The 20605-nt window shown below is 67.9% G+C and overlaps 2 protein-coding genes across 2 annotated transcripts; both read right to left on the bottom strand.

Moving 5' to 3' along the window:
* Positions 1-564: 564 nt before the first annotated feature.
* Positions 565-5203, bottom strand: LOC134139875 (interleukin-12 subunit beta-like). Its single transcript, XM_062574654.1, has 6 exons — positions 5134-5203; positions 4451-4672; positions 4082-4199; positions 3822-4003; positions 3467-3615; positions 565-860 (listed from the first exon to the last, which is right to left on the bottom strand). The coding sequence occupies exons 1-6, from the start codon at positions 5201-5203 to the stop codon at positions 699-701; spliced, it is 903 nt and encodes a 300-aa protein (XP_062430638.1). The 3' UTR covers positions 565-698.
* A 2874-nt stretch (positions 5204-8077) lies between these two features.
* Positions 8078-16974, bottom strand: DQX1 (DEAQ-box RNA dependent ATPase 1). Its single transcript, XM_062574491.1, has 12 exons — positions 16900-16974; positions 16009-16316; positions 12555-12748; positions 11902-12277; positions 11308-11547; positions 10936-11035; positions 10539-10697; positions 10107-10298; positions 9871-9996; positions 9162-9352; positions 8884-9074; positions 8078-8607 (listed from the first exon to the last, which is right to left on the bottom strand). Exons 2-12 carry the CDS (start codon positions 16288-16290, stop codon positions 8424-8426), a joined length of 2235 nt encoding a protein of 744 aa, XP_062430475.1. The 5' UTR covers positions 16291-16316; positions 16900-16974; the 3' UTR covers positions 8078-8423.
* Between the last annotated feature and the right edge of the window lie 3631 nt (positions 16975-20605).

Genomic DNA, 20605 nt, shown 5'->3' with positions numbered 1-20605 from the left:
TCATGTGCCCTGGGTGTGTGGCAGCACATCCCCTCCTGGGATGCTGCACATGGGGCCCAGCAAGGGTGCCGCAGTGACCCGCAGCAAGGGGAGATTTGGGGGGAGCTGATGAGGAATAGGGGGGTCCAAGGTGAGCAGCCACGTGTAAGGCATGGGCCAGTTTGGGCACCTGGAGCCTCCCGTGCAGGTGCCAGCTCTGCCTGCCGCCGGCTGGGGCTGGGGGGCTGCGGCGCATGGGCAGTCAGCACTGGTGGGGGTGAGGCTCTGTGCACTGCTCTGGGCCCGCCTGGCCTGGCCTGGCCCCATGCAGGCCGTGGGGCCCCGGCAGGACCCCGTGGGAGGGAGCCCAGAGCTGCACGAGCCCGTGCGGGACTGGCTGCACCTGGTGAGTGGGCTGAGCCCGGCCTTGTTGCTGAGCCACCCCGCTGCCCGGCAGCCCCAAGGGACCCGTGTCCCCACTTCACACGTGCAAAGCTTCAACCAGCTTCTTCTTAGCAAAGCCAAGCTCGGTTCTTTAATAGAGAGAGAAAATCCCACTGCAAAGTAAAAGGTGTTACCAGCCGTGGGTGCCAGGGTCTGCTGCAGTGTTGTGGCCAAGCCCACGCCGGGCCCCAACTCCTGTGGACGCCAGTGGGCTTTGGGCTGGGTGTCCCCCGGCCCCATGGGGCATGGTGGGGCGGCGGCCACACAGGCAGGTGTCAGTGCACCGCCGGTCCCCGCTGCTGGGCCACCTCCACCTCCTGCCAGGCACTCCAGGGGCTCCAGGTGGGGCTGGCATAGGGGTCGCGGCAGCTGATGCGCACTCGCCGAGCATCCTCCTGGAGGCTCATCTCCTCTGTGCCCTCCAGGTCCTTGTTCACCTGCAAGGTAGGGCCGCGATGGGGGCGCCAATGCCCAGCATGGGGAACAGGCGCTGCAGGCACTGGCTGGGGCCAGTCCCCAGGGAGGGGAGGAGCAGAGATGGAGCAGGGATGCTGCCCAGCACAGCAGCTTGCAGGGAAGTGGAGGTGAGGGCTGTGGCTGCAATTTCCTGCCCCCAAGGGACTGGGAAAGGGAAGCGATCCCCAAGCATGGAGCAGGTCACAGTTCCTAAATGACAGCCCTGTGCAGAGGGAAAAGTCCCAGTGGGTGGCCTTTGCTAAAGGACAAAGCTCTGAGTCAGAGAGGAGAAAAAGTAAACCCAAGACACAGAGTGGCATGGGCATGGGGAAGCGAGGGCATGGGGCAGCACGGACACAGGGCATGGAGAGGACATGGCAGGACCAGCACGGGGGAGCAGGGACACAGGGCTCTGTAGGCATAGGGCAATGCAGGCATGGGGCAGCATGGGCATGGGGCAGTGCAGGCACAGGGCTGTGCAGGCATGGGGCAGTGCAGGCATGTGGTTGTGAGGGCATGGGGGAGGGAGGGCATGGGGCAATGCAAGCGTGGGGCAATGCAAGTGTGGGGCAGTGAGGACATACGGGAGGGAGGGCATGGGGTGATGCAGGCATGGGGCAGTGAGGACATGGGGGAGTGAGGGTGTGGGGCGATGCAGGCATGGGGGCAGTGAGGACATGGGGGAGTGAGGGCATGGGGCGATGCAGGCATGGGGCAGTGAGGACACGGGGGAGTGAGGGTATGGGGCGATGCAGGCATGGGGCAGTGAGGACGTGGGGGAGTGAGGGCATGGGGCGATGCAGGCATGGGGCAGTGAGGACGTGGGGGAGTGAGGGCATGGAGCGATGCAGGCATGGGGCAGTGAGGACGTGGGGGAGTGAGGGCATGGAGCGATGCAGGCATGGGGCAGTGAGGACACGGGGGAGTGAGGGCATGGGGCGATGCAGGCATGGGGCAGTGAGGACATGGGGGAGTGAGGGCATGGGGCGATGCAGGCATGGGGCAGTGAGGACGTGGGGGAGTGAGGGCATGGGGCGATGCAGGCATGGGGCAGTGAGGACACGGGGGAGTGAGGGCATGGGGCGATGCAGGCATGGGGCAGTGAGGACGTGGGGGAGTGAGGGCATGGGGCGATGCAGGCATGGGGCAGTGAGGACGTGGGGGAGTGAGGGCATGGGGCGATGCAGGCATGGGGCAGTGAGGACACGGGGGAGTGAGGGCATGGGGCGATGCAGGCATGGGGCAGTGAGGACACGGGGGAGTGAGGGCATGGGGCGATGCAGGCATGGGGCAGTGAGGACACGGGGGAGTGAGGGCATGGGGCGATGCAGGCAAGGGGCAGTGAGGACACGGGGGAGTGAGGGCATGGGGCGATGCAGGCATGGGGCAGTGAGGACACGGGGGAGTGAGGGCGTGGGGCGATGCAGGCATGGGGCAGTGAGGACATGGGGGAGTGAGGGCGTGGGGCGATGCAGGCAAGGGGCAGTGAGGACGTGGGGGAGTGAGGGCGTGGGGCGATGCAGGCATGGGGCAGTGAGGACACGGGGGAGTGAGGGCATGGGGCGATGCAGGCAAGGGGCAGTGAGGACGTGGGGGAGTGAGGGCGTGGGGCAATGCAGGCATGGGGCAGTGAGGACGTGGGGGAGTGAGGGCGTGGGGCGATGCAGGCATGGGGCAGTGAGGACACGGGGGAGTGAGGGCATGGGGCGATGCAGGCATGGGGCAGTGAGGACACGGGGGAGTGAGGGCATGGGGCGATGCAGGCATGGGGCAGTGAGGACATGGGGGAGTGAGGGCGTGGGGCGATGCAGGCAAGGGGCAGTGAGGACGTGGGGGAGTGAGGGCATGGGGCGATGCAGGCATGGGGCAGTGAGGACACGGGGGAGTGAGGGCGTGGGGCGATGCAGGCATGGGGCAGTGAGGACACGGGGGAGTGAGGGCGTGGGGCGATGCAGGCATGGGGCAGTGAGGACGTGGGGGAGTGAGGGCATGGGGCGATGCAGGCATGGGGCAGTGAGGACACGGGGGAGTGAGGGCATGGGGCGATGCAGGCATGGGGCAGTGAGGACACGGGGGAGTGAGGGCATGGGGCGATGCAGGCATGGGGCAGTGAGGACACGGGGGAGTGAGGGCATGGGGCGATGCAGGCATGGGGCAGTGAGGACACGGGGGAGTGAGGGCGTGGGGCGATGCAGGCAAGGGGCAGTGAGGACACGGGGGAGTGAGGGCATGGGGCGATGCAGGCAAGGGGCAGTGAGGACACGGGGGAGTGAGGGCATGGGGCGATGCAGGCATGGGGCAGTGAGGACATGGGGGAGTGAGGGCATGGGGCGATGCAGGCAAGGGGCAGTGAGGACACGGGGGAGTGAGGGCATGGGGCGATGCAGGCAAGGGGCAGTGAGGACACGGGGGAGTGAGGGCATGGGGCGATGCAGGCATGGGGCAGTGAGGACACGGGGGAGTGAGGGCATGGGGCGATGCAGGCATGGGGCAGTGAGGACGTGGGGGAGTGAGGGCATGGGGCAACGCAGGCACAGAGCAGCGTGGGCGTTGCGAGGTGAGGACATGGGACACCTCGCTGGGTTACCTGTGTGCCGTTGGGGAGCTCGTACTGCAGCCGGTAGAGCAAGGCGAAGTAGGACCTGGGAAGCGGCCAGGAGGCTGGGGGGGCCCACGACAGGTGCAGCTGGTCCCCCCGCCGGCGTACTGTCAGCTCCTGCGGTGGGTCGGGCTGCACTGCAGGCACAGTGCCGTGGGGATGTCACCCTGGGCTTCACTCAGACTGGGCGAGACCCCCTCCCCACAGGCTCCAAGCACCCCAGCCTGCAACTCGTGGGGCTGAGAGCCCTGTGGGGCCGGGCAGGATGGGGCTGGGACTGTGAGCATCCCCTTGGGGGGGATGTCCTCGCCACTAGACCCTGCTGCCATGGATCTGGGCTCACCGATGTCGCGGATGAAGAAGTGGACAGTGAGATTGATGAAGGAGTTGTCTGAGAGCCCCTCAAGGTGCAGCTGGAGCGGGTGCAGCTCCTCCGCGAAGGGGCAGAACGAGGGGTCAATGAGGCTGGCGTTGAACCTGCCGCGGCGGCCAGCCACGTGCACCCAGTCACTGAAGGAACCATTGCTGCAGGACAGGGGTAGAGGTGAGGGCTGGCGGCCCCACGGCCCGGGCCGGGGCCGGGGCCGGCGTGACAGCACCCACCTGCGCATGAGGCGGGCGCGGAAGACAGTGAAACTCGGGGCCCTCCAGGAGCAGCGTAAGGAGCCACGGTAGGAATCTGCCTGGCAGGAGATGTTCATGCCCTCTTTGCCTGGTGGGGCTGGAAGAAGGTAATGGATCAGGTCCCCCAGACCGGGGTGGGGGTTGCACAGCCTGGGCTCAGGATCTGCCCTGCATCCATCCCCATCCCTGCTCCACCACCCACATCCACCCCCAATCCCTGCATCCATCCCCAACCCCTGCATTCAACCCAACCCATGCATCCATCCCCAGCCCTACTTCTCCAGCCCCTGGTCTCCTGCAGCAGAGCCATGCCAGGCTCTGCCCTCTCACCCAGCCAGCCCCACATACATGTGCTCCTGACCAGCACATAGGTGGTGTCCAGTAGGACAGAGCCAGCCCAGCAGCTGTAGTTGCCAGTGGCCGGCAGGTCCAAGCCCAGGATGGTGAGAGTGCGTCCCTCAGTGACAAGCTCTGCCATGGGCTCCGCCTCCCCGTTCAGCGTCCAGGTCACTTGCTCCTCTGAGGTGTTGCATTTCACCACCATGTCCTCATCCAGGTTCCCAACCTGAACTGCACACAGGAGGCAGAGGCTGGGGTCAGGTCTGGGGCTCTGGTGTGTGCAGACTCTCTGCCAGCCCAGCACGAGGCTGTGCCCCCTCTCACCCCTACACACCAGATGCCTCCTCCACTGTCCTCAGCACTGCTCCGTCACTGCACATCTATCCCCAACCCCTGTGTCCACCCTCAGCCTTGCTCCACCACCACACATCCATCCCAAGGCCTGCTCTGTCACCCCGCATCCATCCCCAGCCCAGTTTCCAGATCCCTGTGCCCATGCTGCCCCCATCCTTGTCCCCCAGCAGGGATGCTCATGTTCCTGAGCTCAGGAGCCTCGTGTTAGAAAGCTGTGGACGCAACCCTCTCCCCAGCTGCTCAGGGGTCCTGCACCCCCCAGATCCCCAGCAGTGAGGTGCCCCCTCTCCCCCCATTCCCATTCCCTCCCCTTGGGGCCTGGCTCGGGCAGGACTCACACTTCTGGGGGAAACTGCTCAGGGCATGGGCAGAAGTGAGGCAGAGCACCAGCCCCACCAGCAGCAGCATCTGTGACAAGAAGAGCAGCGACATGGTGAAGGGAGTGAAGGGGACCGACCGTGTCCCAGCGAAGGGGACCGGCCGTGTCCCAGCGAAGGGGACTGGCCATGTCCGGGTGAAGGGGACCAGCTGTGTCCCAGCGAAGGGGACGGGCCATGTCCGGGTGAAGGGGACCAGCTGTGTCCCAGCGAAGGGGACCGGCCGTGTCCCAGCGAAGGGGACTGGCCATGTCCGGGTGAAGGGGACCGGCTGTGTCCAGGTGAAGGGGACTGGCGACGTCTGGGTGGAGGGGACCGGCCGTGTCCCAGCGAAGGGGACCGGCTGTGTTCCGGTGAAGGGACCAGCCTTGTCCCGGCAAAGGGGACCGGTCGTGTCCGGGTGAAGGGGACCAACTGTGTCTCGGTGTAGGGGATTGGCCGTGTCCAGGCATATGCCGGCTGTGGGACCAGTTGAGGGCAGAGCAGCCTCAGCCACGGGGCGGCAGTGGGATCAGGCACTGGGAAGGGAATAGTGCTGGGTGGGAGCAGGTGGGGGAGCCGCGCATGTGACTGCCAGTGGACAGGACCCCCCAACACCCCTGGTAGTTCCTGGGGGTCCCTGGTCCCCAGGGAGGTGGTGACCACGCCTGCAGCAACTGGGCCCCCTGCCATGCCTACCTTGCTGGGTCGGCGCCGCGCGCTGCTCCTGCTGGCTCCGCAGGGTCTGGGGGTGCTGAGCCGGCCCACTATATACTGAGCCAGGACCCCATGGGGCTGCCCCGAGGTGAGGCCAAACCCACAGAGCATCACAGTTCTTGGAAGAGGAGAAAGCTTCGCTGGGTGGAGCCGTGAACCAGGACCTGACTTCAATCCCCGGCCCACAGACCTCAGCCTTGGCACGGGCACTGCTCGGCCCGGGCACCGGCGGGGGGCCCTTGCCTGCCCCGACTGCGGGCATTGCTGGGGCTGGCAGAACGGGACTGTGCCCTCGTGCTGGGAACCACCCAGACGGAGGTGCACGGCCACTGCAGGGCTCAGTGCCATTGCACACCGGTTCCCAAACACAGGGGACAGCGTGGGCCCCACGGCAGGGTTTGCACCGCGCCACACGCTGCCCGGAGCAGGGGAAGGCACAGCCGCACCAGGCAGGAGCCGGAGCGTGAGAAGGTGACTGCTGAGGCCCTCCTGGTCACCAGCCCCAGGAGGTGTTCGCAGGCGTGGTGGCTTGGTCTGGAGGGCATGGCCAGGCACGGTGCCTGGGGCCAGGCCGGGGCACAGGACAGCCCGTCCCCGTGCGGCACAGGAGCCCTGGGAGCAGGAGCCAGCCCCGGCCAGGCGGTGGGGCTTGGAAGAGCTCTGCCTGCACAGGGCTCAGGAAGCCACGGGGATGCAGAAGCGGGGGCATGATGGTGAGCTGGTATCTGCACCGGGGGCGGGGCGTGAGGAGGCAGGACGGTGGCAGCAGCAGGAAGGCCGGCGGAGGGGGCAGCAAGGCGCAGGTCGGTGCAGAGGTGCAGGGTGCAGCAGGAGCCGGGCGCAGCAGTGCTCGGTGCTGTGCCCCTTCCCTTCCGTGGCCGAGCAGTGGCCCCCGGGGGATGCGGCCCCGAGCCGGGTGCGGGAGGAGCTGAGGCAGGGGCAGCTGCAGCAGCCGCCTCTGCTCTGTCCCTGTCCCTGTCCCCGCAAAGAGCAGCCCTGCTCCGGCTGCACGACAGCTCCGCTCAGCCAGACCCGGTCCCCGCAGCCTGTGTGGCCCCAGCCACAGCCCCGGGGATGGGGACGGGCATCGCGGCAGCCCCCAGGGCAGCGGGCAGCACTGTGGGCCTGGAGCATTGCCCCGGCCAGGGCTTGCGCTCACCCCTGCAGCGAGCTGCCCCCCACGCTGCGTGGCCTGGCTGTGCCGGAGCGATCGCGGGCAGAGCCCTGCCAGGCCCTGAGCTGGGGGCAGCGGCACCTTCCAGCGGAGCCTGGCCGCAGGGCCGGGAGCGAGTGAGGTGGGGGCAGCTCCCGTCTCCGGGCAGAGCCCAGCAGACCCAGACTTAGAAAGAGGTAGCAAGGAAGGAGCTGCGCCTGACGCCTCCGGCTTACGTACTTTCTGGGGTTCCTAGAAGGCGAGGAGGAAGTTCAGGCTGCACCTCGGCCGCGGGCGGGGGAGAAACCCTGCCGCCACTTCCCGCTGCCCGGCCTTCGAGGTGCGGGCGCCCAGGACAGTGCTACGGAGCCTCGGGGGTCTTCCCGGGATCTGCCGAGCACAGCCCTGTGGCAACAGGGACAGAGCAGCCCCCAGCCACCGCCGCAGGTCCTGGAGCCCCCAGTGCGGGGAGAGCTTGGTGTGCCGCCAGCATGGGGAGTAGCGAGGGGAAGTCGGGGTAGGGGGAGAAGTCCCCATCCCGGTCTCCATACCCCTGGCAAGTGCCAGGGACGGCCCTGTGCCGGGCCAGAGCAGCCCAGTGTCCCACGCACGCAGACGGCCGCCCACCGCCCCTGCCGGCCGCAGCTTCCCCTCCGCTTCTGCAGAATAGTGTGAACGACCGCGGAGGGGAAGACCCGGTGCAAAGGCCAGGGCTGCCCCTGAGGCGTCGGCGAGCCCGGCAGCAGCAGTGCAATACCTAGAACCGGAGGAGCGAGGTGAGCAAGGCTGGGGATGCATCACGCTCAGAAAGCCCCCGCCTGGGACCGGGCAGCGGGAGCGCTGCAGGAGCCAGCGCTGCCCAGGGGATGTGGGGCTCCGGGAGCAGAGGGCACCGTGGAGCATCAGCACGGCTGGGCTGCTGCAGCGACAGAGCCCTTGGTCCCGCTGGACCCCAGCTCCAGCCCCTGGAGCAGCAGCACGCAGGGGGCTGAGCCCAGCGAGGGGAGACATCCCCCCGCCCCGCCTCTCCCTGCGATTACCGACTCCAGGCCAGCAGCAAAGGTCACAAAACTTTATACAGGTGAAAGCGGCAGCAGCGCCGCAGCCCGGGGAGCTGCTCCCCCCAAGGCGCACGCGGAGCTGCAGCGCAGGGCGCACCCCGCATGTTGGCAGCCGCCAGGAGCTCCGGCGCGATGCCCAGCACGGGGCCACGCTCCGCCGAACCAGGCTCTGCCTCCGCGGCTCCCCATGGCCGCCGGCTCCCGTTGCAGCAGGCTCTGCCCGCCCGCCCCGGGGAAGGGGACAGCCCTTGCAGCGGTGCTGCCCCCCAGCTCCTACGTCCCCCACCGTCACAGCCGAGCCCAGGTAGCCCCTCGGCGCTGAGGGCTCCGGCGGCTCCTGCTCACTGCACCACACAGACCTCCCTGTCTTCATCCTCCCCTCCAGCTGCCTCCTCCAGCACCGGCTCGGGCGCCACGGGCACGTCCTCCGCTACCGCCACCTTCTCCCGCAGCTCCGTGAGCAGGTCGCGGCTCTCACTGGGCGGCAGGTTGCTCAGGTAGTACTGGGGCGCCAGCTCCACCAGCCTAGGGGAGATGGAGGGTCTGCAGGCAACAGCAGCCAGCCTCGGCAGGGACAAGACAGGGCCTGGGGCCACCTCCTAGGGGGCCTTGCCGGGAGCAGCCTTCGTGCTCCCCAGGACGGGGCTGTCCCACTGTGGGCCCCCCCCGGCCTGCCGGACTGCAGCCACGGAGCAGGCGTTGCCCCAGGCTCCGCTGCGCTCCTGGGCTGGCACCGGCTCCGGAGCTTGATGCAGACACTGCCCCCATGTGATCCAGCCCTTCCCCTCCGTGGGTCCTTACATCTGGGGCTGGATCTCGGAGACCACGCGGAGGCAGTTGTCCTGCGAGATGGTGAACTCGTGGTAGAGGACCCAGGGGGGCAGGCGCTGGGGAGGCCGCCGCAGCAGGTAGCAGCAGGTGGGGGGCAGGTGAGCCACATGCTTGTGCGTCAGCATCACGTAGTTGCCAGAGCCGTCGATGTCCCGGGCCACCTGGGGGGCAGAGTGGGGCACGAGTGGGGCTGACAGGCGCTGCCCCCTCGCCCCACACGCAGGGCCCCTCACAGGCCCCCAGCCCACCTTGAGGAAGTAGCCGGAGATGAGGGCTCTCTGCAGGTTGAGCACGTTGCTGTCGGTGCCGAAGGCAGGGGGCGAGACCGGCAGCTCGATGCGCTGCATCACTTCCAGCAGCTCCGCCCGCACGATGCCCGCCAGCCGCAGCGCCTCCCCGCTCACCGCGTGCTTCCGGCACCAGCCCTCGTCCGCGTTGTCTGCGGGGAGAGCAGGCTCAGCGCAAGCGGAGCCAGCGCCGGAGAAACAGAGGCTCCTGCTCGGAAGCTGGTTGCCCAGAGTTGTGCAGTCTTCACCCCTGGAAATACTCAAAATTTGGCTGAGCAGGTCCTGGGCAACCTGCTCCAGGCGACCCTGCTTGAGCCAGGGGCAGACTAGACGACTCCAGAGGTCCCTGCCAACCGCAACCATTCTGAAATATTCCGAAGCTGGTGTTCAGGCTAGGCCAGGGGCTCATGGGCTACGAAACCAGGCACTGCAGTTCCCACAGACCACGTCCTCTGCAACGTGGCGGGGACAGGGACAGGGACAGTGCAGGGAATGCGGCCCTCACACCCAGGTTGGGACCTCCTTGCAGCCAGGCTGCAGCAGCTGGATACTGTTGCCCTCTCAGCTCCAGTGTTTGCTCCAGAAAGGGACAAGGGAGGTGCAAGGGGGCTGCGGGAGCCTCGTGGGGTGCTCAGTCCCACCCACAGTAGAGCCCCTGCCTTGCACTCACGCTGTTGGAAGGCGTTGAACACGTTGATGAGGGTGAAGTGGTCTCCGTCTGGGTGCAGCAGGGCCCGTCGGCGTATGGTCACAGCCTCCTCCAGGTGCGTGGAAGGAGGCACGAAGCAGGGGGAAACTGGGGACAGTGTGGAGGGAAGGGTCACCACATCTCCGCAGCACCAGTGCTCCCGGGAGCCACGCCGTGCCCCATGCCAGCAGCAGGCCTGGCTCCGGCCCCCGCGGTACCTGTGAGCATGGCAGCCAGGCTGACCATCTCCTCAACGCAGTCGAACTCGCAGGAGGCGATGAGCGCCTTGGCCAGCTGGGGGTCCAGGGGGAACTCCGACATGATGATCCCCACCTCTGAGAGGTTCCCGTCATCGTCCAGGGCTGCCAGATAGTCCAGGTCCTCCAGGGCCTGCATCAGTGACTCGGGGGCTGGGGCAGGGCATCAGCTGGCTGCCAGGCCGGTGCCAGCAGGAGCAGGCAGCGCTGCCCACCCTCGGGGTCCTGCTGCCTCTCCTCGAGGACACCCAGGGCTGCAGAGCGCTGGCCCCACAGGCACAGCAGCTGCCCCGGCTCTGCCTGTCTCCAGCTCTCCAACATGGGTCGGGAATGCTTGGTGGTCCCGACCAGCCCCCCACCCCCCCCGGCCCTTCTGCGCCCCGCAGGCACTACCTGGCCTGTCGAGGAAGTCGCACTGGCCCATGTCAGCGATGTCCAGGCGCTTCAGCAGCAGCACTAGGCGGCTGAGGCTGGTCTCGCTCACGTGGGGCGCAGGGCTGGGGGGCAGGCGCTGCTCGTAGAAGGCCTCCGAGTAGAGGCGCAGGCAGGTGCCTGCAGGCGAGAGGTTGTGAGCATTGGAGGGACGGAGCACAGCAGGGACAGGGCACCACGCACAGCCGGGCCCATGGGGCAGGATTAGGGTCCTGGGCAGGGTGGGAGACTGCACCTATGTGGCTGCCGCAGGCCCCACACAGGGTGGGACAACAGCCAGGCCTGGAGAGGCACATCCAGGGCATCCCCCTGCCCCTGCTTCGGCTGCCTGTGGGATGCGTGGGGCCGGGGCTCTCACCTGGGGGGCTGCCCGCAGCTCGCTGCATGCGGGACTCTGCCTGGCTCTTGCTGATGGGCCGCAGCACCTGGGACTCTGCGCGGATCCGGGGGTTGTAAACCTGCAGGATGAGGCCATGAACTGTGCCCCACTGCGGGCCAGCACACTCCATGCTGCGGCCCAGAGCATCGCTCAGCGTGAGCCCTCGGGGAGCAGAGGCACCCGCAGCCCCCGCTCCCTCCCCACTCACCCAGTTCAGGCCGGCAGCAGAGACCCCAGGAGCTTCCCTCCCCGCACTGCTGACTGCACCCAGAGCAGGCGGACCCAGGCCCGCGGCTCACGGCCACGCGGCTCCTCGTCCGCGCGCAGCCGGCGCAGGCCGGCATCACTCACATTGCGCAGCTCCAGCCCTGAGTCAATGACGAAGCGCACGGTCCCGAGGGAGAAGGACGAGTCCGCGAGCCAGTGCGTGATGATCACCCTCCTTTCTTGGCCCTTTTCTTCCAGCATCTCATACACCTTCTGGGCCGCACGCCCCACGCTGGGGTGCAGGGGCAGCACCAGCAGCGGGCCCAGCCCCGGGTTCAGGGCCATCGCCTCGGTCTTGATCGCCTCGCAGCACTCCGTGATCTCCTGCAGCGAAGCACCACGGCACAGGAGTAAGGTCCCACCGCAGCAGCGAGCCACCCCACACCCCCAGGGCAGGGCGCGCTGCTCTGTGCCCACCCACCTGGCCCCCGCCCCCTCCGCACAGAGATCCTCGACCCCGCGCTGTGCCAGCAGCTCCCGGCAGAGCGTCCCAATTCACACAATTTCATCCCCCAACGCCTCCAGCACCAAGCAGCCTCCAGCCTTTCTCAGAGCTCCCCAGCTCTCCCGCAGAAAGGGATCCCCGGCCAGACTCTCCTCCCCCCTTCCCTGTCCCTCCCCACGCTCGTGGCAGTGACGATCCCCAGCGGCCCACCGAGGGACGAGCCCGCCGCCCACCTGCTCGCTGGCCAGGAAGAGCAGCACGTGGCCAGGCTCCTGCCGCCGGTGAACGTCCAGCACAGCCTGGCAGGCAGCCGCCACGTGGCCACGGGCCTGCGGGTCCCTGTAGAGCAGCTGCGGCGGGGGCCCAGGCTCCGGCACCCGCACCACGGGCGGCTCCCCGCAGAAGGCGCGGAGCCGCTGCTCCAGGCACGGCGAGGTCACCACCACCACCTTGAGCTCTGGGCGCTGCCGCAGCACGTCCTTCAGCAGCCCCAGCAGCACGTCCGTGGGCACCGTGCGCTCCTGCGCCTCGTCCAGCACGATGACCCCGTACTGGCGCAGCAGCGGGTCCGACGTCATCTCCCGCAGCAGCATCTCGTCGGAGCAGTACCTGCCGCGGCCCCGGCCCGGTCAGGCCGTGGGGCGGCCGCGGGGGAACCAGCGCAGGGTGGAAACGCACCCCTGACGCTCCCCACGCCGCCCCCGCGGGCACCGCACCCCTCGCGCCCCCCCAGCCCCCTCCGGAGCTCAGGAAGCGACACTCCCCCCGCGCAGGCAGTCAGCAGCGCGGCCAGGGCGGATTAAGGGATTACGCCGCGGGCCGGGAGCTCAGCGGGACGGCAGCGCAGGGCACCGTGCCGGCCGGCGGGTGAGGGCGGGCCACTCACCTCAGGATGGTCTCCGTGCTGCAGCAGTCCTCGTGGGGCACGCAGTAGCCGACCTCATGGCCCAGGTTAAGGTCCATCTCATCCGCCACGCGAAGCGAGAGGCTGAGGGCGGCCAGGCTGTGGGGCTGGGTGCAGGCCACCAGGCCGTGCGCGAACTGCAGGGAGAGGGCGTACTCCGCGCACCACTGCGGGATCTGCAAGGAGGAAGCGTCAGGGGCCCGAGACAGGGCAGCCGCGCCGGCCAGGGGCACGGGGCGCTCCCCTCGCCGCGGCCAGGGCTCGGGGACGCCCCGCAGCACGGCCAAGCTGTGCACGGCGTAATGCCGCAGCTCCCGCACGGGCCCCCTTGAGCTCGCCCGCGGCTCTCCGTGGGGCAGCAAGGCACCCCCGGGAAACACCACGCTGAGCTGCCCTGAACACACGGGGCCAAGAAATCACTGCATGAGGGCCCTGGCCATCAGCACCCCGCGTGGGGCAGCGCCGCCCCCCGAGGACGGCCTGGCCATCGCCACCCCGCATGGGGCAGCGCTGCCCCCCGAGGACGAGGACGGCCTGGCCATCAGCACCCCGCGTGGGGCAGCGCCGCCCCCGAGGGACACGCAGAGCAGTGCTGAGGCCAGACCCCTGGAGGAGGTGGCCGCCCCACGCACCCGAGCGAGGAGCTCTGCGAGTTTCCTGGGATCCCAGCTCCAACCGCCACCACAGCCGGAGCCGGGTGAGATGGTGCCGTCCGCCAACCCTCCCAGCGAGCCGTCACGGCTGGCAGTGAGCTCCTGGCCCCTAGGCCAGGACCGAGACAGGAGCCCTGCCAGTCCCGGACCGCCCAGACCTCTGGCAGAGGAACAGGGCATGCGCACGGAGATCCTCCTCTGAGGCAAACCTCCCAGAGATGTCTGCAGGACCTCCTCAGCCAGAGGATACAAAGAGGTATTCAGTAGCTCCTCAGGGACTTTACTTCCCAAGTTAACGTTATTTCTGAGCCCACAGCATCCTGCACAAGGAGCTCCACAGTCTCATCCCTATGAGACACCGCAGCCCCTGGCTCTCGTGGTTAGGACGTGGGATGACTGTCCTGTCCACCTCCACCCTCCCATGTAATTTCTCTGCCCACAGAATGACAATGCGCGTAACTTCCTGCCCACATCAAAGCCTTCGCTACCAGTCCTTCCCTTCCAGAGAGGCTGTTCCTCCTCTGACCAGTCCCCTCTGCCCTCCTCCGCGCCCTTCCAGGCCCACCACACTTGGGGTTTGGGACTGCAGGGTGCACACCCTCCAGCTGCATGTTCATGCCTTTGCTAGGAGAACTGGCCCCTTACTCCTCTCTGGTCCCTCTCCCGTCACCTGCTGTCTCCGCAGGGAGGGCCTGAGTGGGCCCCAGGTAAGGAAGGCTGCAGCTACCCACAGCAAAGAGGACAAGTAAACAGCTACTGGCAAAGTCCAGAGGACCTTGCAGCAGCCACGAGTCTGTGGCAGGGGCTCGAGCCCCTCCTGTGGGGCCACAGGGCTCACTGAGCACCTCAGAAACCCCAAGGTGTGAGACAGGAAAGTGGGGTGTCCCAAGCACCCAGCCAGGTAGCATGGGAGAAGGACCTGGGATCTCATGGGTGTTCCTCAGGCACTGGAGACCACGATTTGCCATTTAACTCCACTTGCAACAGCCCAGCCCACCTCAACCACTTGTCCAGTGCCCCATGCATCACCCACAAGCGAGTGCCGCCGTTCCGTGGCGTCTGTACAGCACCTGGAGCCAGACAGGCCCAGCAGGCAAAGACCTACTCAAAGATGGGTCCTTGGAGAGCTCTTGGCTTGACTATGCGAGAGCCAGTGCTGTCAGCATCGCGTCCAGGTCTGCCCACTATCTGTGATCATGGGTGGGCTTGCAGCTCCCCCACCAGGCCCTGCAAGTCCCCATAAAGCAGCCCTGCTCAGATGCACCTCTGCGCACAGCATGGGGCTCTCCCCGCTGCCTCCACTTAGCCCCCAAGGACTGGTGAGGGTGCCAGCACAGAGCGTGCACAGCCCTCCGCCACGAAAATGGTGGAGGGACCAGGTCTGCGCATCAGTTCTTCCCTCTTTGGGTAGAAACATCTAGTTAGAGGGGTGTAGTCGTACCAACACGCAGGGTCGGATGCTTCACGCAGTCCTGAGAGCCAAGCCACGTCTGCTTGCCTGCTCAGGGCACCATCTTTCCAGAGTCCTGCACGGATTTTACACGGGGCTCCTGCACCTAAAAAGCGCCAGTCTGGGGCCAGAGGAGGACAAGGCCTCCACAAGCTGCACTCTTCCGCAGACGGGACCGCGCAGCCAGGGCGTGCTTGGAGCTGGATCCCCAGGCCAGCTGCTGCGGCCGGGTTACACTCAAGGGAGGTGTTGTGGGCAAGCGGCCCAGAACCCCACTGGCAACACCCTGATAATCCCACAGTGCCTCGGAGCTGCCAGACTTTGCTCCAAATCGCATATGGCCCTGCTGAGGCCTGCAGTTACCCCAGCAGCTTCCAGGCGAACCCTCCCCCGGTCAAAGTCCACGTGACGACGTCTCCAGGCGCCGCGGCAGCACTGTCCGAGGAGATCGGCACCCCGGGACGCGCGTGCTGGGGCAGGCGGATCCTGGCACCCTGCGCCCGCCACCTGCTTGGCACCGTCCAGCCCGGCTGCCCAAGCCTGACGCTGCCGCCGCAGGGAGCCGGTGCCGGGACAGGGACTGCCCCCCATGCCCGCAGTCTCGCTGGGGGCCCTCGCGCCTCCGCACGGCTCCTGGAGCGGAGACAGCAGCACCGCCTTCCCCACTCCCACGGCCCCAAGCCCTGGCCCGCTCCTGGCGCAGGCTGCCTGGCTCTGCACGGCCCTGCCTGTCCTTCCGGCTCGCCGGGCTGAGCACCTCCCAGGCACCGTGTTGCAAAGCCACGAGCCGTCCCGGGGCCGCGGCCCTGGCACTTGGCTCCTCCGCCCACCCAAGGGCTCCCCGGGCAGCCCGCATCAGATGCTGCTAGCCGGGGGTGCCAGGAGCTCCCTGCCCGGCCTTCCTCCCGCAGTCCTGTCCAGGCCGGGATCTCCCGGTCTCAGCACAGCGCTGAACGCCTGCCAGCCACGCCGTAAACACCAGCTGACGCCGCCCCGCAGGGCCGGCGCCACAGGCAGCGAGCGCAGCCAGCCTACTCCCGCGGGATGGGGTCCGGTTTTCTCCGTGCCACGTGGGCTGCGGTTCTCTCACAGCAGAGCTGGCAGGTCAGATCCGCACACAGGACCCACAGGGAAGGCAACTGCCTCCAGGCAGGACAGAGCAGCTGTTAACAGCAACATCAGAGCTATTCGGAGCAGGAACGACTCTTAGCTGCTGCAAGGGCGCAGGAAGGGACTGTGTGGAGCAGCCGGTTCCACCACCCTGTGCCAGGCTCCCAGACACCAGCCTGGCCCTCCCCAACCTCCTGCTGCCCTGGCACGGCCCCCTCCTCACCTGCGTGCTCTTGCCCGTGCCAGGAGCCCCTGACACCAGGATGATGCCACTGCTACCCTCCAGGTGCTCCATGAAGCTGTACTTGGTGGTCCAGACGGGCAGGTTGCGGCGCTGCCTCAGCAGCTCGTAGTAGCGGGAGGAGAAGGGCAGTCCGTCGTAGGGGTTCACCTCCAGATCCCCATCGCAACCCAGGGCTGGGTCATCCTCCTCCTCGTCCTGCTCCGGCACGGAGCCAGGGCCGTTCTGCCGGGGCGGGGAGCCGGCGGCCCCGCTGCCGGCCATGGCAGAGCGCTGCGGGCAGCCGAGCGCTGCAAGGGACAGGCAAGGAGGGCACTAGGGCCGCTCCAGGCCCCCGGAGACCCGGGGGAGGGCCGGGCCGGGCCGGCCCAGACCCACCCTCACCAGCACTCTGACAGGAGCCTGGTGCCGGCTTCCTGCGCCCGGCAGCGCCCTCGGGCCGGCGGGGGGAGCCTGCCCGGGCCCTCGGGGGGGAGGACGGGCAGGAGGGCGACAGGGCCGGGGGGACGTGGCCCGGCTGGGGAGCATCTGGGACAGGCAGAGGCAGATCGAACCGGACCGGGCCATGGGGAAACCGGGACAGGGAGGGAACGAGACTGGGGCGCCAGGAGAGGACAGAGGGGGGAACTGGCCCGGGCAGGGGCACCTGGAACGGAACAGTGGAAGAGGGACAGTCTGGGCGCCGGCCCGGGGGAACCGGACCGGCCGGGCACGGAGGCACCGGGACGGACCGGGACGGACCGGATCGGGATCCCGGACTCAGCCTAGCCTGGCCCAGCCCAAGCCGCGGCACCGGCTCGGGCCCCGGTCCGGTCCCGGTTCCGGTCCTAGTTCCGGTTCCGGTTCCGGTCCCGGTCCCGGCCCGCGGCTCACCTGCGCGCACCGCCGCCACCTCAGGGCTCAACCTCGGGAGACGTCAGGTGACCGCGGGCGGCGGTCACGTGGCCCCGCCCGCCGCCGCCAATCAGCGGCGCGGAGCGGCCCCCTCCGCGCTGAGGCCCCGCCCCCTGCGGCCGCCGCCCCGCCCCCTCGGCGGCTCGTGCCCGCCCAGCGGGGCGCGTCTCACGGGCCGCGCGCCCCGCCCAGCGCACCAATCAGCGCGCAGCACGGGCCCCGCCTGTTGCTAGGCGCGGCGGTGCCTGCGTGGCAACGGGCGGGCCGCGGCCTAGAGCGCTGCGGAGCCTCGGCGCGGCCCGGCGCGGCCCGGCCCTGCTCTGCACCGGGCCGCGGGCGGCCCTGGCGGGGCCGAGCCAGCCCCCGTGTCGCGGGGGGCTGCGGGCGGTGCCGGCCCCGCTCGCCGTGCTCCGGGGCCCTGCCGGAGCGCGGGCTGGCAGGTGACCGTCGTGTTTCCGTTAGGAGGTTTCAGGCCGCGCGCCGTGAGCTGCCCTGGAGCCCTAGCGGGAGCGCTGCGCTGCGCCGCGCCGTGGCAGCTCTGATGCCCTCAGCGGGGCGAGTCTGCTGGATCTACGCCGCACGTCCGTGCCACGTTCCTCTCCAGTCACGCTGGGCTGACGGGCAGTCTCCCGTTAACCCGAGTGACAGGCCCTAATTAATGTGACAGGCATGCGGAAGCGTCATCGGGGGCGAGCGAGCCTGCGGAGCCCCCGTGCCGTGCGCTGCCCCCTATGGCAGGGGCACGCTGCTCCCCACAGCGCGCTTCTGCAGCTCGGTCAGGACGTTTGGGCCCCAGCCGCGCTCCTCACACCTAATGAACATAAACAAGCCAAGCTCCCTTGTCTCCAGGCAGCCGCAAAGGTTTAGTCCTGTGATCTGTGCCCTTTAGCTTTGCAGGCTCTGCTGGAGGGAAGCATCTCTTTCCCTTCTGCTGCCAAACTGAGTCTCTGGCAGTGACGAAACCCCTCTACGAGGACGCCTCCCCTGTTCCCTCTGAGGCGGCATTTGTCCTGGCAGAGTCTCCCCAGCCTTTCAGTAGCTGCTGTGGGGGATCGCTTGCAGGTGGAGTGTGGCCAGCACAGCCTGTGTCCGGCTGCTCTTCTCCCATTGTGTGTGCCTGGGGGGTGCAACAGCCCCCAGGAGCCTCCCCAAGACAGCGGTAGCCAGCTGCAGCTCTCACTCAGGGCCTCCCTGAGCAAACCTGCAGATGACAATGACAGCTTCTCCGTGGCTGCTCTAAATTCTGATCTGAGAGCCCATCTTAGGCAGGAAACCCCCAAACTGCCTCTTTTTTCTGCTCAGGATTTGCTTTGCACCCAGCTAATACAGCTGCGTGTGCAGCTCAGACACCCTCCGAACGGCCCGGCTGTGCAGGCTGCAGAGCTGGGCCCGGGCTTGCACAGGAGAATGGACAAGCCCCCCAGCCCTCCTGCTCGTGCCTGGCCTCTGCTGTCGCTTCCACTAGGCCCTGAGCTGGCAGAGGGAGGCTGAAGGGTGGTGGCTCACCCCTTCCGACCCATGCACCCCAGCCTCACTCAGCCACGCGTGCCACATAGTGGCCTGGTCCCTGTCGCAGGCATGGTGCCTCTGGGTCCCCGTTGCAGGGCAGCTGGGCTCTGTCCCGGCACATCTGGGCTCTGTCCTGCTCTCCAGGGCGGACAGGGAAGCGGGGCTTTCCCAGAACTGCACTGTGATGACCGCACACCCCTCGCCGCTTCCAGCCTCCCCTTCGGCCAGGGTGCTTTACGATGTTGTCTTTCACCTTCTCGCTCCCTCCCTGTAGTTTGCTCTGGTTTGTTTATACAATCTCTCGTGCTTCAGCCTTTGGTAAGGCCATCCATCACCCTGACTGCCCCAGTAGCTTTTCTTGGCTCTTGAGCATGGTCCAAGTGTCTCAGAGGACACAATGCCTTGCAACAGCATTAATGTTGCCGCATCCCTGCTTGGTGATTTCCCCTTTTCACGAGCCCAGCCCATAGATCAGCCCATTGCTCTGATCCATCCTGCCCTCTTTGAGGAGCCCTGTGCTGGAAAATACTGTTCTGCCGTTAGTCTTGAGGCATGCTGGGCACAGCTGGAGCGTGTGCCTGTTTCAGCCTTCCTCATGCCAGGCAGACTGTCCTGGACAAGAGAAGCTGTGAGCTGAAACGCTGTTTGGTCCCGCGAAGGCGCCCTGTGCCTGGGCTGTGCACTCTGCACCCTGCCAGCTCTGCTAGGTGCCGTGCGCCCGGGCTGTGCACCCCACGCCCAGGCTGTGCACCCCGCAGCTCTGCCAGGTGCCCAATGCCTGGGCTGTGCACCCCGCGCCCAGGCTGTGCACCCCGCAGCTCTGCCAGGTGCTCTGCACTGGTGCTGTGCACCCCGCGCCCAGGCTGTGCACCCCGCAGCTCTGCCAGGTGCTCTGCACTGGTGCTGTGCACCCCGCGCCCAGGCTGTGCACCCCACAGCTCTGCCAGGTGCCCAATGCCTGGGCTGTGCACCCCGCGCCCAGGCTGTGCACCCCGCAGCTCTGCCAGGTGCCCAATGCCTGGGCTGTGCACCCCGCGCCCAGGCTGTGCACCCCACAGCTCTGCCAGGTGCCCAATGCCTGGGCTGTGCACCCTGCACCCGGGCTGTGCACCCCACAGCTCTGCCAGGTGCCCAATGCCTGGGCTGTGCACCCTGCACCCGGGCTGTGCACCCCACAGCTCTGCCAGGTGCCCAATGCCTGGGCTGTGCACCCTGCACCTGGGCTGTGCACCCCACAGCTCTGCCAGGTGCCCAATGCCTGGGCTGTGCACCCCGCGCCCAGGCTGTGCACCCCACAGCTCTGCCAGGTGCCCAATGCCTGGGCTGTGCACTCCGCGCCCAGGCTGTGCACCCCACAGCTCTGCCAGGTGCCCAATGCCTGGGCTGTGCACCCCGCGCCCAGGCTGTGCACCCCGCTGCTCTGCCAGGTGCCCAATGCCTGGGCTGTGCACCCCGCGCCCAGGCTGTGCACCCCGCAGCTCTGCCAGGTGCCCAATGCCTGGGCTGTGCACCCCGCGCCCAGGCTGTGCACCCCACAGCTCTGCCAGGTGCCCAATGCCTGGGCTGTGCACCCTGCACCCGGGCTGTGCACCCCACAGCTCTGCCAGGTGCCCAATGCCTGGGCTGTGCACCCTGCACCCGGGCTGTGCACCCCACAGCTCTGCCAGGTGCCCAATGCCTGGGCTGTGCACTCCGCGCCCAGGCTGTGCACCCCACAGCTCTGCCAGGTGCCCAATGCCTGGGCTGTGCACCCCGCGCCCAGGCTGTGCACCCCACAGCTCTGCCAGGTGCCCAATGCCTGGGCTGTGCACCCTGCACCCGGGCTGTGCACCCCGCAGCTCTGCCAGGTGCTCTGCACTGGTGCTGTGCACCCTGCACCCGGGCTGTGCACCCCACAGCTCTGCCAGGTGCTCTGCACTGGTGCTGTGCACCCTGCACCCGGGCTGTGCACCCCACAGCTCTGCCAGGTGCCCAATGCCTGGGCTGTGCACCCTGCACCCGGGCTGTGCACCCCGCAGCTCTGCCAGGTGCTCTGCACTGGTGCTGAGCACCCTGCACCCGGGCTGTGCACCCCGCAGCTCTGCCAGGTGCTCTGCACTGGTGCTGAGCACCCTGCACCCGGGCTGTGCACCCCGCAGCTCTGCCAGGTGCCCAATGCCTGGGCTGTGCACCCTGC

Source organism: Rhea pennata, chromosome 4, assembly GCF_028389875.1.
Source record: "Rhea pennata isolate bPtePen1 chromosome 4, bPtePen1.pri, whole genome shotgun sequence".
Lineage (NCBI taxonomy): Eukaryota > Metazoa > Chordata > Aves > Rheiformes > Rheidae > Rhea > Rhea pennata.
This window is presented reverse-complemented; position numbering and strand designations above follow the sequence as displayed.

What these genes read in the sequence shown, in the direction of transcription:
- LOC134139875 (XM_062574654.1), bottom strand. Translation starts at nt 5,203, where the DNA reads ATGCTGCTGCTGGTGGGGCTGGTGCTCTGCCTCACTTCTGCCCATGCC. An exon ending in TGTGCTGGTCAGGAGCACAT is followed by an intron (nt 4,200 to 4,450) that starts GTATGTGGGGCT and finishes ACCTTCTTCCAG; the next exon opens with CCCCACCAGGCAAAGAGGGC. An exon ending in CTTCTTCATCCGCGACATCG is followed by an intron (nt 3,616 to 3,821) that starts GTGAGCCCAGAT and finishes CTGTGCCTGCAG; the next exon opens with TGCAGCCCGACCCACCGCAG.
- DQX1 (XM_062574491.1), bottom strand. Translation starts at nt 16,290, where the DNA reads ATGGCCGGCAGCGGGGCCGCCGGCTCCCCGCCCCGGCAGAACGGCCCT. An exon ending in CAGGGCTGGAGCTGCGCAAT is followed by an intron (nt 11,036 to 11,307) that starts GTGAGTGATGCC and finishes CTCATCCTGCAG; the next exon opens with GTTTACAACCCCCGGATCCG. An exon ending in GTTCAACGCCTTCCAACAGC is followed by an intron (nt 9,353 to 9,870) that starts GTGAGTGCAAGG and finishes CTCTCCCCGCAG; the next exon opens with ACAACGCGGACGAGGGCTGG.